This window comes from Vulpes lagopus, chromosome 4 (genome assembly GCF_018345385.1).
Source record: "Vulpes lagopus strain Blue_001 chromosome 4, ASM1834538v1, whole genome shotgun sequence".
NCBI lineage: Eukaryota > Metazoa > Chordata > Mammalia > Carnivora > Canidae > Vulpes > Vulpes lagopus.
In genome coordinates, this window is record NC_054827.1 from 93,007,970 (window position 1) to 93,025,770 (window position 17,801).

At 44.0% G+C, this 17,801-nt stretch overlaps 1 protein-coding gene and 1 pseudogene across 1 annotated transcript in view; one reads left to right on the plus strand and one right to left on the minus strand.

Annotated features, from left to right (window-relative positions):
* The window catches only part of CYFIP1 (cytoplasmic FMR1 interacting protein 1), a 117,884-nt gene that overhangs the window by 83,763 nt on the left and 16,320 nt on the right, over positions 1-17,801 (minus strand). Inside the window, exon 2 of the mRNA XM_041751701.1 lies at positions 14,625-14,718. Coding sequence (XP_041607635.1) covers positions 14,625-14,648 — 24 coding nt within the window. The 5' untranslated portion in view covers positions 14,649-14,718. The remainder of the gene's footprint in view (positions 1-14,624; positions 14,719-17,801) is intronic.
* LOC121489138 lies at positions 3,548-3,841 on the plus strand (annotated as a pseudogene).

Consider the following 17,801-nt stretch of genomic DNA (forward strand, 5'->3'; position numbering starts at 1 on the left):
AGGATATATAACTCAGGGAAGAGAGGCATAGGGCTAGTTATATGGGGAAAGGGTGTGCCCTCTCTGAGTGCTCCACACTCTTTCCAAATATTTCATCAATCCAGAAATTCTCTGAACCCTGTCCTTATGGATTGCCCCACATGAGCATGACTGGTTAAATCACTGGCCATTGGCAAAGGATTTAACTTCCAGGTCAGGGAGGTGGAATGCCAAGTTCCAACCCTCTAATCCCATACTAGGTCTCCTGATAATCAGTGCCCTTCTTAAGGGGCTTTCCAAAAGTCACTTCATTACCATAAACTCAGGGATGGTTGAAAGAGGTTTGTTATGAATATCAGTATCTTCCTTATCACTTAAGAAATTGTATGAGTTTTAGGAGCTCTGTCAGAAACAGATAAAGATCAAATATATAAAAATCAGAATATTACAGACCCTCACCAGACATGACCATGCTGGGACCCTAACACCTTGATCTTGGACTACTAAGCCTCCAGAACTGTGGGAAATAAATTTCTACTGTTTACAAGCAAACAAAACAAAACAAAACAAAACAAAAAACAAAAAACCACACAAAGTGTGCGTGATATCCAAACATATCAGTAATTACATTGATCATCAACAGTCTAAACAGGGGTGCCTGTGTGTCTCAGTGGGATCAGTCTCACTCAGCAGGATCTCCTCCTCTGCTCACTCTGAAAAGAAAGGAAAGGACGGAAGGAAGGAATGGGGGGAGAGGGAGAGAGGAAAGAAAGAAAAGAAAAGAAAGAAAGAAAAGAAAAGAAAAGAAAAGAAAAGAAAAGAAAAGAAAAGATTTTTAAAAAGTCTAAACACATTAATTAAAAGTCAGAGATTGTCAGAAAGGATGAAAAAATCCTGACTCAACTATACGCCAGTTACAAGAAACTCACCTCAAATATAACAACATAAGTTGAAAGTAAGAGGGAAAAAGACAAACCATGCAAGCACCAGGCCAAAGGAAGCTGGAATAGCTGTGTGAATAGTAAACTTCAGAGCAAGAAGACTACCAGGAATAACAAGGTGCACCACATACTGACAGAGGGAGACAGAACAATGATCAACATGGATGCATCTGACAAGAGACAGCTTCAGATGACACCAGGCCAACACTGACAGGAGACAGGCCACTGACAGGCCAACACTGAAAGGAAAAGTAAATCCACAAGTGCACTGGTGACAGTGACATTTCTGTCCTTGACAGGAAATCAGCCAGAACATGGAGCAAAGACAGTGGGACCTAATGGGCCTAACTGGCATTCACACAAAACTCCTCTCAACAACAGATCTGTTTTGTGTGTTTCTAACTATAAATTTAAAATGTAGGGATCCCTGGGTGGCGCAGCGGTTTGGCGCCTGCCTTTGGCCCAGGGCGCGATCCTGGAGAACCGGGATCGAATCCCACGTCGGGCTCCCGGTGCATGGAGCCTGCTTCTCTCCCTCTGCCTGTGTCTCTGCCTCTCTCTCTCTCTGTGACTATAATAAATAAATAAATAAATTTTAAAAATAAATAAATAAATAAAATGTAGCAGATAATTTTTCAAAATAGCTGGTCCTTTTGTAAACAAGGAAGATGGCCTTTTAAAAACTTCCATCATCAACTTCCTTCTATCATCAGGACTTCTTGTTCCACATACTCATGAAAGAAGCAGCCCAGGACAGCGAAGCACAGAAAAGCAGGGGCTTGGTCTTCACCCTGGCCACTGCTCTGCAGTGTGGGGAGTCCCAGCGACGTCTTCTGAAGCACCAGATGGCCAGACAACATGCATCCTACAGATCCAGCTCTGAGTCCCACACTAGGCCTTTGCATGGCCAGAACCCACGCCGTGTGACATGCCACAAGAGGCCTGGGGGCTCCTGCAGCCCTTGCATGCCCCACAACACTCATGCAACTGGCCATTAAGGAAATGGTCAGGCTAACTGCCCATGTGACCAGGCACCTTGGCCTCCTGCCCACACCCACAAGACCCTTCTTCCTCCCTACCTCTGCCCAAGAGAGGCCAAGATCACCCTCGGTGGGGGAAGAGTGGTGCAGGAGGCTCGCACAGGGTCCATGACACACTTAGGTCACATCCAGGGAAAAACATAAATGCTCAACTTAATTCAAATCAGTAAAGACACTTTCCTCATATAAAAATATCAATATTTGTGTGATACACACAATGAGATATTATTAATCAGAAAGGAAATAAGGAAGGAAATTTTCACCCATGCTACAACACAGATGAACCTTGAGGACATTACGCTGAGTGAAATCAGTTACAAAAGGACAAATAATGTATGACTCCACTTATGTTAGGTACCTAGAGTAGTCAAAGTCATAGAGAGAAAGTAGAATGGGGTTGTCAGGAGTTTGAAGGAGGTGGAAATGGGAGTTAGTGTTTAATAGGTAAAAAGTTCCTGTCTGGGAAGATGGGAAAAGTTCTAGAGAGGACAATGGTGATGGCTGCACAACAGTGTGAATGAATGCACTCAATGTTGCTGAACGGCACAATTAAAAAATGGTCAAAATGGTAAATCTGATGTTACAATTTTAAAAAATCAAGAGAAAAAAATAGCAATGTTTACTGTACATAAATTAGAAAATATGGACAAGGGAAAAAAATCCATAATCCCCCTCATCCCCCACAGAAAGATGTTATGATACAAGCTGTTTTGTATGCTGCTTTTTTCTTCCAACTTTCATAAAAAAGTTCACAGTGTTGGGACGTCTGGGTGGCTCAGTGGTTGAGCGTCTGCCTTTGGCTCAGGGCGTGATCCTGGGGTCCTGGGATAGAGTCCCACATTGGGCTCCCCACAGGGAGCCTGCTTCTTCCTCTGCCTGTGTCTCTGCCTCTCTGTGTCTCTCATGAATAAATGAATAAATAATTTTTAAAAAGATGTTAAAAATATACCAAGGATACATTTCAGTATAGGATCAGGAGAGTATAAGAAGGTGTTTGCCCTTATGGAGGGAATGACACAACTTTGTCATATTTGCTTCATAAAAAATTACAAATAATATTAACAACAGTCATTTTGGGTTTGTTATACTGCTCTCTGTAATATATACATATTTAACTTTCTCATATGACAGGTAATTTGGGTTACTGATAGGAAAGATAGATGGAAAGGGACAACCCTTATGTGATAGGGAGACTAGGTACAAAGAAGGCTGACACAGGAATCCAGGCAAGAAATCCTGATTATCTAAGTTCAAGTGGAAGTAGTAATGTTGGACAAAAGATTACAGATCTGGGATATATCACAGAGGCAGATAAAAAGGGTTTGGTGGTTAGATACAGGAAGAGGTGGAAAGGGAGTTCAAAACAACTGTCAGTATATCAGTTAAAATTGGGGTGGTCTGGGAAGCCTGCTCCTTCCTCTCCCTCGGCGGCTCCCCCAGTATGTGCTCTCTCTCTGTCAAATAAATGAATAAAATCTTTAAAAAACTAAAAAACAAACAAACAAAAAAAGTTAAAATTGTTGAACATGAGGCAGCCTCTGAGGAGAGCAGAATGTGGCAGCTGCAAGGCGGAGAAGCAAAGCAGTGATGTTCCGGATCGAGGGTCTTGCACTGAAGCTGGACCCAGAGGAGATGAAACGGAAGATGCATGAGGATGTGATCTCGTCCATACAGAACTTTCTTATCTATGTGGCCCTGCTGTGAGTCGTACCTTTTATCCTAAAGAAATTGGACAGCATATGAAGATGGGCATCACATGTAAATGAGAGATATGAGGAACCCAGTTACAATTTCTACTCCTATCTGCAAATGAATAGGCCCAGAAAGATGTAAGAGACTCTTTGATTGAATGGACATAAAAATTCTACTTGTCAAGAACAAATTTGGCTCTGGTAACTGACCTTCATAGCTAAAGTTTAAAAATACTTGGGAAGAAAAAAAAAAATACTTGGGAAGTAAAGACATCTTGTGGTGATAGTACACCCATATGCCTATGATGTTCAGACTCTATGAATGTTGATATAATTGTAAGTAATGTCAAACTCTATTTTCTAACAAGTATTAATTATAAGGGAATTCTATATACAAAAAAAAACCACCATTGTTGAACATGTTTCTGCAGCACCTTTTCAGCTTCCTGTAGGCCAATGGCCAAGGCCCTGCTGTAGCTCCCTGCTGTCTTCCCCTTGTCACATTTTCGTATTTTATGTTTTCCTGTCATAAACACCCCCTAAAAGACCACCCCCCCCCATAGAGTGCTGCAGTTGCCATGAGCACATGCACACACATACCCCAGGGCCCCACAAACACTCTCATGTCTCTCCACCCTGTGCATCGTCCACAAATGCATATCTGCACAGCCTTCCCCTCAACCACATTAAGGAAACCTGTGAATAGTCAGCTCTGGGTCCTACTCTCCAAAGTCTCTGTCCTGACTTGTTCTCTAATACCTCACAGTTCTACCTCCAAGATTTCTTTCAAATCTACTTACTTTTCTCCATCTCTAAGTGCCACCAACAGACCCTACGCTCATGATGGACACACAACTCTAGAAATGATGTCCATGCTCATTGTAACCACTCTGGCCGCCCTCGTCGCTGCAGGACCTCACTCCTTCCTGCCACATCCTCTCAAGCCCACTGGGCTTTCTTCCGGGCATGACACTTGCCCCAGTGGCCTCTGGTTCCCTTCCCCCCTCACTGCCTATGCTGCCACCAGCCAGAGAAAGCCTGTGTCCCCAGGACAAGGGCACCTCATCTGCCTAGCCAGCACATGACCTGTGGGGCAGAGCGTCTACTGCACCTGAGGGAGTGACAAGACTTTGTAACCAGTTTCGACAATGCCAATGCCCAAAAGCATAATGAAAATGACTTCTTTGGAATAGTGCTCAATCCTGCCCATGCTGCCAGGGGAGAGTTTACAGTTTAACAACTCAAGTCACATTTCTGTCTCCACCAACGCAATTCACATGAACATGTAAAGAGATGTGCACCACTCAAGGCCTGTTCACAGCAGGATGGCCTCTGACCACAAGTACAAGGGGAAGAGAGAGAGAAGGTGGCCATCTGCAAGCTGAGGAGAGAGGCCTCAGAAGGCACCAGCCCTGCTGACACCTTGATCTCAAACTTTCAGCCTCCATTAACCATAAGACAATACATTCCTGTTGCTCAAGCCACCTTGTTTGTGGTATTTGTTCTGGCATCCCAAGCAAACCAACACAGAGCTAATAAGAACGAGTCACACAAAATTGCCGCAAAACGATCCCTGTACCCTTGCACCAACTGGCTGCTAAAGTCTACCATGTACTGGTGTTTTTTGTTCATATAAAACTATATGCTCAGTGCACAAAAAGCAGATGGCTAGGAGTGCAACAAGGGCCAGCGGACCACCCAAACCTCATTCTCAAAGAGCTAGCACAGGCACCTCCAGAGTGTGGTCCCCCACCTCCCCTTGCAGTGAACTGACTCCTTGGTTTACATAATCAGCATACACTGTCAAGCCAGGCTGCCCCACTGACTGATTCTACCCGCAGTGGTTCCCAGCCCTCAGGTTCATGTCCAAGCTCTACAGCTCGTTAAGGTATACCACTGCCATTTTAACAAACCATCAACAAACTGATTTTGTACATTTAACAGTTTTTAAAATAAAGATTTCAAAGGACTTACTGAATATACTTTGTTGCTCTTCCAGTGACTGTTCGAATACCCCTGAATCACTCACAGGGATCCCCTTGGCTCAAGGGGCACCTATGCTCTGGTGTCAACATTAGTGGCTGGGAGCTGGCCAGTCGCCTGAATTCTGAAGCCTGCACACTGTGCCGTGTGCCCCACTCAACCAGCTTATTTCTTCACTCAGCCTGTGTGGGGAAGGTGCCGTGCTGATTGCTCAACAGGACCCCTAGGGCATGACCCTGGCATGGGGACCTCATGCCCATGAGCTCAAGATGGAGAGGAGGGGTGCTGGAGATAGGAGGGAAAGCCCTGCTGTGTGTGACACACTAGAACACTCTCAGCCAGGGAGACCCTAGCGAGGTACTTCTTCCTCCTATGCCCCATACTCCCTACCCTTGGGTGAGGCACTCCCAGGACACAGGCACCAGCTGTGTCTCAGCTGGGACTCAAGCAACCACAGGTTCCTGCTCACTACCAGGAACAGACTCATGCAGAATGGAGGCTCAGGTCTATGCAGGGCAGGGTCTTCAAAATCCTGCTGGCATTTATTTGCCTCCGTAAGAGGTATCTAACTGCAGATTTCACTCTCCCGCTACAAGATGGACCACCACACTGGTATACATAAATCCCTCTCACACAACGCTGCCAGTGCAAACTAGGGGCATCCCTTCCTTTCATCTCCCACCCAGAGCTAGAGCCCAAGGATCATGCCCCATGCACCTCAGGTGGCCACCACAGGTGAGCATCAGGGGACCCTAGGTGGGGTCAAGCAACCACAGTGGGGTCACCCTCCCCCAGTCAGGAGGCTGGGGTTCCCAACACTGGGCTGGAGAGCCTCACAGCTGCCCACTGGAAAGGCTGTGCCTACTTGACATGCTGAAGGCCCCCAAAGCTGCTGACCTCCTTTCTCCCTCACCTGGCAATGTCTGCCCCTCAGCCTCAAATTCACCCTGCATCTTCTCAACAAGCTGTCCTCTTAGCCACCCTCACGGTGGTGCCATCCCATCCCAACAGATGAGCAGAGCAAGGTTCAGAGGTCCCATGGCCAGAGCAGGGACAGAATCACCCGCTCCATTGCCAGGCACTGTGTCTACCTGGATAAAGGCCAGAGGCAAACAAAAAAGCGGGTTTCACAAAGGGTGAGCCCTTGGCAGGGCTCAAGGGGCAGTATTACAGAGCTGATGTGAGGGTGTTAGGAAGCAGCCTAGGCCTGAGGGGCAGCAAGAGCTGGAACCCCAGACAGAGCTGCCCAGGGGAGTACGGGAACAGGAGACAGGGCCTCCGTGAGCATCTAAGGGAAAAGGCCAGAGGATTTCTATAAATGTAATAGTCACCACACACTTTGAAGCAAAGAATACTGCACAAGAGAACTTGCTTAAAAATATATGATGTAATCATATTCCCTGTTTCTGGGTAGCATCCAGGGAAGGAAGAAAGGGAAGCCCCCTGTTTGCGGGCAGTTCCATAAAAAGGTAATAACAGACAATGAGTCCTTATATAACTCAATGGTCTTGGGAAAAAAGAACACTTAAGCTGCAAAGAATTCATAGAAATTAAAGCATGAGACTGATTTTCAACTAGCAGCATGGGTGGTGCCAAGAAATTAAAAGGGAAAGAAAAAAAGTACGTATGGTGTGTGTGTGTGTGTGTGTGTGTGTGTGTGCGCACACGCACACACTGGTTATGAGTATGTCTCTAATAAGCCAGTACCCTTAGGAAAATGGAACACTGTCAGAAAACCCACTGAAGAGACAAGACAAAACAAAGGAGCAAGGTAAGGCAGGTGTGAGATGGGCACTGTAGGTAAAGCAAGAAGACAGGTACCAGGGGTTGGTGACAAGGGGCTCCTGAAGGGACCCACAATCCAGACACTCCTGCCAAGGTCCCTAAGAGCATAGCATGGAGGCATCTGCTCACCTGGTTCAGATCCTCAACAGTACCTTGGTGTGATGGCAGGGCTCAAGGGGCAGTATTACAGAGCTGATGTGAAGTCTCCACATAAGGCCTCCTCTGAGCCCAGACAACTTCAACCTGCACTGCCCTCTGGGGCCAGCCCAGGCCAGCCTGGAGCCAGACTCAGGCCAGGGAGGGAGGCCTTACATTTTAGCAGATTGGAGGACAAACTGCTATGACCATAGAGCTGTATTTCTGTTCTATCATCATTCCCCTAGCATTTTCTGCAAACAAAAAAACATCTGAAAATACTTTTGGGTGAAATCATCTGCATGTATTTGGAAGAAGGACATTCATCTACCAGGGTAAAAAAATAAAAACAAAGAGCGAAAGGAAATAAATGCCAATAAAAGTTGAACGGACATCAGCTTGAGGAGAGTGACTCATGTAGAAGGACGGCTTAAAAACACCAAGAGGTGGGGCAGCCGGGTGGCTCAGCGGTCTAGCATCTGCCTTTGGCCCAGGGTGTGATCCTGGAGTCCACGGATCGAGTCCCACATCGGGCTCCCTGCATGGAGCCTGCTTCTCCCTCTGCCTATGTCTCTGCCTCTTTCTCTGTGTGTCTCTCATGAATAAATAAATAAAATCTTTAAAAACAAAACACCAAGAGAAAAACCCTAAAACATAAACAGTAAGCAAACTGATTCTAGTTACTTCTGGCCTCCAAATTTAAATCTTAAGCAAATCAAACATTTAACTCGAATATATCTCACATTCTCACAAAGGAACTCAACACATAGTTCCACGGATCTGTAACTTTTATCAAAGCAAGGTCTGACCTAGATAAATTATTGTCCACAAAAACAGAAATGAAATTACAACTGTTCTGCTAAGTACGTGCCTATTAATAAATATAAAGCATCCAAGGGCCAGGAATCAGTGCTAGGTCTCACTGTCCATAAGATAGGGTGGCAGCTAAACCAGGTCGCAAACAGGATTACAAACTGACCGCAAAGCTCTGGAGGGGCAGGAAGTAGTATGTGTAGCCATAGCTAGCACCTGGATGCCCAAAGGAAGGAATGAAGCACTAGGAACTGTCAGGGCAAGTGAACACCAACATGGTGAAACCATAGGCAGGGAAATGCAGAGCTGATAACTTTGGTGCCCATTCATGTGTCCTGCCTGTGACACCCACAGTGAGAGTGCTGTGCATGTGTTGCTTCCACCCTGAGTCAACATGACCAAGAGCAGTCTTCTCAGTATTTCTAAACTTTTATTTTACAAATTGAAAGTATGTTGCTCATCAGACTCCACAGCATAACCAAACAAGAAACTATGAAATGACTCTGCTAACGTGTGTAAGATGGATACTGATTTTCTTTCTTTTCTATATGCAAATAAAGGCACCTCCCAGAAAAGTAGAAATGTCCCATATTTTTACACAATCTGTTCACATGTAAAATAAATCATGTGAGGAAGAGAAGCATACTTTATTGAACCTTGCCTTTCTCTCCCACATTTTAAAACAGTGTGCCTTACTAAGTATTTACCCAAAGGATACAAAAATACTAATTTGAAGGGATCCATGCACACCTCTGTTTATAGCAGCATTATCTACAAAAGCCACATTACAGAAACAGCCCAAGCGTCCACTGACTGATAAATGGATAAAGAAGTTGTATATATGTACAATGGAATATTATTCAGCCATGAAAAAGAATGAAATCTTGTCATTTGCCATGACATGAATGAAGCTAGAGAGTATTATGCTAAGTGAAATAAGTCAGTCAGAGAATACCATATAATTTCACTCATATGTGGAATTTAGGAAATCAAACAAACATGGGGGAAGAAAAAAGAGAAGCAAACCAAGAAACAGACTCTTAACCAAGAAAGTAAGAGTAAGAGTAAGGAGAGCACTTGTGATGAGCACTGGGAGATGTATGTTAAGTGTTGAATCACTACATGGTACACCTGAAACTAAATATACACGGTATGTTAACTAACTGGAACTTAAACAAAACTTGGAAAGAAAAAATTAAAACAACTTTTTTTCTGTATCACCAACTAGCATGGACTCCAATTTACTTCTCCAGATTAAGGGGGTAGTTGGAAGGGTGGGGATGAGGCTGCTGTATCATCAGGCAAAAAGCTCCTAATTAAAAACAAAACATCATTTTCTAGCCAAGCTTGAGTGGCTAAAGAAACTAGATTGTTTTAAATGCACAAAAACTTCAAATCCATTCTCAAAAGCAGCACTAGTCTCTGATGATCACGTCAAAAGAAATGCTGCTTTGACAAAGAAACAAAATCAAGTATGCTTGAAAATCACAATGAGGTGAAGTCTGAGATGGAGCATGCTTGGAAATCTTGAGCCTCTGGGCTCTTCCCTTCAGGACACGGTTCTCCAACTCACAGGGTCTTCCCAAGACCAGAGCTGTGTGTCATGCTGTAGGTCTCCTGCTCCCACCCCACTCAGTGGGACCAGCCACTCTTCTGTCTGTGGCACTCCGAAGCTGCACTCATGTCTGCCACTCTCCTTCCTCACTTCTTTGAACTGTAGAAAGTACAACTCTCATCATGTTACTCTTCTGCTCATATCCACATGGCCACTGCTACCAACAGCTATGTCTCTCAAATCCTGTTCCATGAAACTCTGGGGTACTCCGTGATCACAAAGGAAAGCAACCCCACCTTTAGCTATTTTATATACTGGCTCGCCTCCTGAGATTTCTATGAAGAAACTACTCAGATGCTAAAACAATCAATCAATAAAAGAATGGGCCCAGTATTCCACAGACTGAAGTCTCAATCCCTGAGGTAAAGTCAGGGGCCCTCCTTACAGCCACCCTTCCTCAGCAACCTAACACCCAGGCCCAGCCTGACATATCCGTACTGTGCTCTCCCACTCCCAGGGCCCCATGTGGGTCCCTTGGGAAAATGGAAATGCTAGAAACCAGGGGCACATCGGTAAGTACCATGGTTCTTTTGAGGTGGCTGTCAAAGAGACTAGTTCTGCTTTTGAGAATGGCTTTAAAGCTTTTGTGAATTAAAATGACTGAGTTTCTTCACCACAAATGCAGTCACATAGATGGGCAAGAACACAGAAACTGATATACTGCCATCTGGCAGATGTTTAGATTGGACAGACTCTCCTTAGTGAAGTGGTTGTTTTCCTCATGGTCTGGGATACAGAGAGACAGCATGGTCTACTAATGAATTACTGGATGTTTCCTCGTGTGAATGCAGTAGTCCTTCTTTCACACAGAATCCAATGCCTGTGTAAAACAGTAAAGGAACACAGTATGTCCAGCTGAGTATACTTTTTCTAGTAAAATACATCCCACCGTGGCAGTCTCCGGGGCTCGGGGTGGGGGCCACATCCAGGAATCCCACTTCTGAGTGAAAGGAAATAAAGGAAACAAATCACTGACTCAAAAAAATATCTGCAGTCCATCTTCACTGCAGCATCATTCATAATAGCCAAGACACAGAAGCCACCTAAGTGCCTGTCAATGGATGAAGGAAGATATGGTATGTGTGTATATATGTAGACACACGAAGGAATGTTATTCAGCTATAAAAAAAGAAGGAAATCTTGTCATTTTCAACAACACAGATGGATCTTGAGGTCATTATGCTTAGCAAAATAAAGCAGAAAAAGACAAATTCCGTACAATCTCACGTATGTGTAGAATCTAAAAAAAAAAACAAGTTCAAAGATAGAGCAAACAGATTGGTAGTTGCCAGAAGCAGGGAGTACAGGATGCATGACAAAGATAAAGGTGGTCAAAAGGTACAAACTTCCGATTATAAAATAAATAAATCCTGGGGATATATTACACAGCATGGTGACTATAGTTAATAATAATGTATTGCATATTTGAAGGTTCCTAAGAGAATAGACTTTAAAGTTCTCATCACAGGAAAAAAATGTTTCTGTAACTATGTGAAGTGATGGATGTTACCTAGACTTACTGTGGTAATCATTCTGCAGTATATACATATGTCAAATCACTACATTGTACACCTGAAACTAATATAATGTTGTATGTCAATTATATCTCAATTTTTAAAAGCTGCAGGTAGATTGAGGTTAGGTACTCTCCCACAGATGAAACTGTATCTAAATGTTCTTTTAATAGGCATTCCTGTTATTTTTATTAAGGTTGAACACAATCCCTATGCAGTAACCCGCTGGGTTTTTTTCTTTTTCTTTGTGTGACTTGCCAGCTTGATTGTTTTCCTCTTATTTTGTCCTTTGAAGTGTTGGCATCTTCCTTATCAATGTGTAAGGCGCTCAGTATAACACTGACATTACGGACATTAAAGCCATGTGAAAGTTGCTGCAAACATTTTTCCCAGATCAGGCTACATGCCTTTCTTTCTATGCCACATTTTCCTCTGAAATTTCAGTTTTAAAATATTATCCTATCAACCTTGTCAGCCTTTACCCATTGGAATTTCCTCTTTCATTTCTAAATTTACCCAGGAGAAGAACTCCACCAGCCCCGCCCAGAGAAGGAAGCAGTTTCTAGTGCACAGCCCCCATCTCAGCAAACTGCTGACCCATTACCATAAGTCAAACGCTACCCATCTGGCAAACAGTTTGAGGCAACAGTTAATCCTCAAGCACTAACTTGAAAGTAATGTCGAGATCCACAGAAAGTTCAGTAAGCTGATTAATGTTAGCAGTTCTTTTATTGGACCTCAGCTGCACAATAGTTCTTAGAACCTGATCTACTTTCAACTTAGTTATGTTTAATAATGCCATAACCACAGGTGAACCACCATCCACAACAAAAGCTAGGGACTTGCAAGTGATCCGTGGCAGACACTAACCAAGCATCGATCCCCCATTTTCTTTTATACAAGTAGCATCTCATTTATACATATTCTTAAAAGGCTCCTTTTTCAATTTAATCATTATAGGGGCACAGGGTGACTCAGTCAGTAAAGCATCCGACTCTTGATTTCAGCTCAGGGTCATGACCTCAAGCCCTCTGTAGAGCTGTTCACCTAGTTGGTAGTCTGCTTGAGATTCTCTCTCTGCCCCTCCTCCTCGACCCCTCTCTCTCTCTCTAAAGTCAATCAATTGATCTTTAAAACACACAAAAAAGTAAATTTTATAATTACAAAAGGAATATCATGCTATATATATTTGTCTGACTTTTTTTTAATAATTTTTTTAAATTTTTATTTATTTATGATAGTCACAGAGAGAGAGAGAGAGAGGCAGAGACACAGGCAGAGGGAAAAGCAGGCTCCATGCCCTGGGAGCCCGACGTGGGATGCGATCCGGGGTCTCCAGGATCGCGCCCTGGGCCAAAGGCAGGCGCCAAACCGCTGCGCCACCCAAGGATCCCTGTCTGACTTTTTTCACTGCTCTTGTATCACTAAGAGGCAATCACAATCACAAGTTGCTCTGAAGTGTTTTGACAGGTATATACTATTCCACTGAACAAACAGACCACAGACTATGGGCCCAATCTTCTGAGCTGATAAGAAGGGTTTTTATTATCATGAACTATGAGGAAAATCTTGTATGTTAATACATGTGTAATGAATTCACTAGGGCAGGGGTTGGCAAACTTGCTATAAAAGGTCCAAATCTGGTCATTGTCCTATGAGTATGTAAGAGAATATTATTATACTTAGGAGAAATACAATGATGTGCTTCAGGGTAAAGGGCCTCAAATTGGTGGAAAAAAATTTTCTCCGTCTGTGTGTGTGTGTGTGTGTGGTTTTTTTAAAGATTTTATTTATTTATTCATGAGAGACACAGAGAGAGGCAGAGACACAGGCAGAGGGAGAAGCAGGCCTCCCACAGGCAGCCTGATGCAAGACTTGATCTCAGGACCCAGGATCATGACCTGGGCTGAAGGCAGACACTCAACCACCAAGCCACCCAGGCACTCCTCAAATTTTGAGTTTCAATTACTCAATAATTTTATATTTCCCAGATATTTAAGATCTGAAATAAAAGTTTAAAGAAAATAGTGAAAGATCTTGAAATGCAGAACTATTTCCACTTCTGACCCAGAAAAATGGAGCAAAATTCCAACACTATTTATGTTTTTAAAAAGAACTCTATCCCTTGGAATATGCACTAAAGCATTTGTGAATGAGATGAAATGCTGCATCTGGGATTTGTTGCAAGGATAGTGCATGTGTAGGGGTGTCACAAGACGAACGGAGATCACTGTTGAGGGTTCCTGACACTATTTTCTGTGTCTGTACATTTTGGAATTGCCACAATGAACAGTTTAATACACATATATGTGAGATTTCAAGTCCCTCATCCCTGTGGGTGATGAGGCAGCAGCTAGTGGCTTTGCCTGTAGACACAAAGGGTCCTCAGCCCAGGTATATGGCCTGGCAGCCATTCCCCACCTTTTAAAATGCTTAAGTTCCTTCCAGCTTAGTTTTAATTCCTTTTTTCCTGTGGTAATTTAAAAGTCTTGAAAAGGTAAGAGCTTTTGCAATCAGCCATTTTCAGTCTGCTAAAAAGCTTATAAGGTCAATACTTTATTCAGAAAACCATAAAATCGGGACGCCTGGGTGGCTCAGCGGTTGAGCATCTGCCTTTGGCTCAGGGTGTGATCCTGGAGTCCCGAGATCGAGTCCCACATCAGACTTCCTACATGGAGCCTGCTTCTCTGTCTCTGCCTCTCTCTGTGTCTCTCACGAATAAATAAAGTCTTAGGAAAAGAAAACTATAAAATCCTGAGTAGGTTCCTCCAACTCAACTCCCCAAGAGTCCCCACAGAGCTGAGGTATTAGCTGGCTGTAAATAAACACAGCAGAAAATCATCAGGGAGGCTGAGCACAAATGCCAAATCTCGGACCTCAAACCCAATTCTTTAGAGGTAGTGTTAGAGCCCCCCGCAACCTCTCCCCCAACCCCTTGCCTTGATTTTAAGGTAAGAATCTCTGACCCACACTTTGAGAAACCATTTCAGGACAAGTGTGCATTACATATATATATATATATATGGGGTGCATTATATAATCCTTTGAAATGATGGAAGAAAACAGTGGAGCAACTACATTTCTACCTAACAAAGACAAGGAATTCAGCTGCTCTAATAGCTACTCACCTCGCTCCAGCCTTTCCTTGTCATCTGTCCTCAAGGAGCAGTGGGAGCCTACAGCTCTGAGGGCTCACAGGTGCCCCATCATTGAGGGCCCGGCCTATGGAATGAGGAGTGCTACTGTTAACACTGAGTTTTAACTAAATGAGCTGCTATGGGCTGAAATGGTCCCCCCCATCCATATGTGGAAGCCATGATCCCCAGTACCTTAGACCTCTTATGAATGGATCTTTACAGGACTAATTACGGTAAAATGAGTTATATCTTTTTCTTTTATACAAGTAGCATCTCATTTATACATATTCTTAAAAGGCTCCTTTTTCAATTTAATCATTATAGGGGCACAGGGTGACTCAGTCAGTAAAGCATCCGACTCTTGATTTCAGCTCAGGGTCATGACCTCAAGCCTAATGAGCTACACCTCAAGTGTAGCTCTAATGCAACATGGCTAGTGCCCTTATAAGAAATTAGGAGACAGACATAGAGAAAAGGCCATGTGAGGAGAGAGGTAAGATGGCCATCTACTAGCCAAGGAGTGGCTTTCAAGATAAACCACCCTTGCCAACACCTTGATCTTCGACTCCCAGCCCCCAGAACTGAATGAAATAAATTTCTGTCGTTAAGACATCCAATCTGTAGTACTTTGTTAAAAGAGCCCTAATGGACTAACGCACAAGCCCCTTGGCAAGGCTTCATTCCTGCAAATATACCGTAGATGGGAGGAAATCAGGGGTACCAGCAGTACCGGCACCCACTACACCTAACAACTGGCCTCACTGCAAGTTGCAGGCATGGGAAGCTCTAAAACAGCCAGCAAAAGGCCACCACAACCAACAAGCACATACAACACTGTCTCCTACATTCTAGTCACATCCTTTCAAACTAGTATCTGTTATTGACTGCACATGTTTTATGATTTACCCACCAGAATCAGAGACAATTTACATTTATAAGCCACCAACAGGAGCTCATGCTCAGAGTCACTTTAGGGATGGAGCAAGCAGATGAAAATGACAGGGATATGAAATGCTCTGCTTTTCAAAATCATTGTTTTTGCTCTTTTTCTTCTTCTTTGCAAGAGGAGTTAATAAACTAGATAAAAGATGAAAAGAGAAATACTGAGTGTGTATAATTTATTTAAGCTGAATTTCCAAGCAACATGAGGTACTTAGAAACATCAACTTGGCATATGGGTGGAGATAGGGGATGAAACAGTGCTACCCCATCACTCCTTTCTGGGAGCTGCCGGCTGAATAAGCAGAGGCTATGAACCAGCATGGGGGCTACAATTATCAGGAACAAACCAGTTCTTAAGCTTGGAGAGTGTTGCAAGAGTGTGAAGTCACATCCCCTGTGGTAGCTGTCCCAGTCCTTGGCCATTCTGGCAGAGGCATCCCCAAGTGGACTCACCCCACTCTGTTCACTTCTGGTGTGGGGGATGCCATATGTGCATGCGGAGAGGGTTACAGCTTCCCACATATCACGTGCATGGTCTGACAGTGACGTATGTGAAAGGATGTGTTCCTTTTTCCTGATGGAGGGTAGTGGGGGGATGTTGATTCTCCCTTTACTCAGGTGTCAGTTCCAGGGGTCAAGGACCTCCCCGGTCCCATGTCCACCCTTTGCACACACTCATCCAACCTCGTTGGATGAGCCAATTATCTAGAGGCAAATTATTAAAACACAAAAGAAAAATTAAATGAAAATTAGTTTTAAAAAATTAAATGAAAATTAAATATAATTAAATGAAAAAAATGTGATAGTTAACTTTATGTGATAACTTGGCTATACTATAGTATTACACGGTTTTTGGTCAAATGCCAGTCTAGATGTTGCTATAAATGTGTTTTTTAGACACACCTGGTGACTTCCTTGCCCTGCACTTCTGTGTGACTGCATTTGAGAAGCTTTTGGATCTCTGTTGCCCCCATTCTGCCACAAGGTCAAGGCAGGAAGGGAGATGTGCTGTACTGTCCCATTGCTAGCATGTGACTCAGCCTAGGGGGAGGAGGGGGAAAGTGGGGGGAGGGGCCCTACAGACTGGGTAGGGGTGGTCCTGGGCACTGTGGCCACACACACCCTTCCTGCAGACTCTGAGTATGAAAGTCTCAAGTTCCCTCTGAATTCTCCCTTTATGCATAGGTCATGTGCATTCCTGCACTGCTACCCAAGATGGTGTATTTGAGAGTATGCTTAGAACTCTGTGCCTCAAGAGAGTCGTGATTTCATTTAGAATAATCGGAGGGCATGCCCCCACTAGACTGCCCTACCAGCTCTCCTAGAAGAACCTGTTATGACCTATTAGCCCCAGGAGGGAATATGCCTGGCTGAAGGCCAGGTCAACTCTTCTGAGTTCCTTAGCTGGCTGGATCAGCTGAGATCTGTCTGGACCATCTTCACACCCCATGTCCAACAATGCAAAGGAAAAAATACAGCTTGTATGTACAAAAACTTTATTTATTTTTTTAAAGATTTTATTTATTTATTCATGAGAGACACACACACACACAGAGACAGACAGAGACAGAGAGAGGCAGAGACACAGGGAAAGGGAGAGGCAGGCTCCATACAGGGAGCCTGACGTGGAACTCGATCCCAGGTCTCCAGGATCAGGCCCCGGTTTGAAGGTGGCGCTAAACCGCTGAGCCACCCGGGCTGCCCCTGTACAAAAACTTTATGAGTGCAGTCTCCAGAGCAGCAGCAAAGCTGACTTTCCAGAGCCTGTGGAATGATCACATGCATGCATAAGTTTACTTTATTTAACACACAAGTTATTTAGTGATCTCTGGGGATACCTTCTCCCAAAGAATCAAGAGTCCAGGTAGTTTTAGAGCTCATTGGTTCTGTGAAGACTGGTTCTTCTAGGTGGGATTTGTGGAGTAAGAAGAAAATTATTTAAAATAAATAGCTTGAGTAGGTCAGGGATTTAAATACAATGCAAATCCTCATCACTATTTCTGACTCGCAGCTACAAGGTTCTTTGAAGCCAAGTGTACCTTCTTCTGAAGAATATCTTGAAGGATGAATACATGCCCATCCCCACTGTCCTGGCCAAGACAACATGGGCAAAGAAATGATCATGCGGGCAGCCTGGGTGGCTCAGCGGTTTAGCGCCACCTTCCGCCTAGGGTCCTCTCCTGGAGACCCAAATCGAGTCCCGCGTCGGGCTCCCTGCATGGAGCC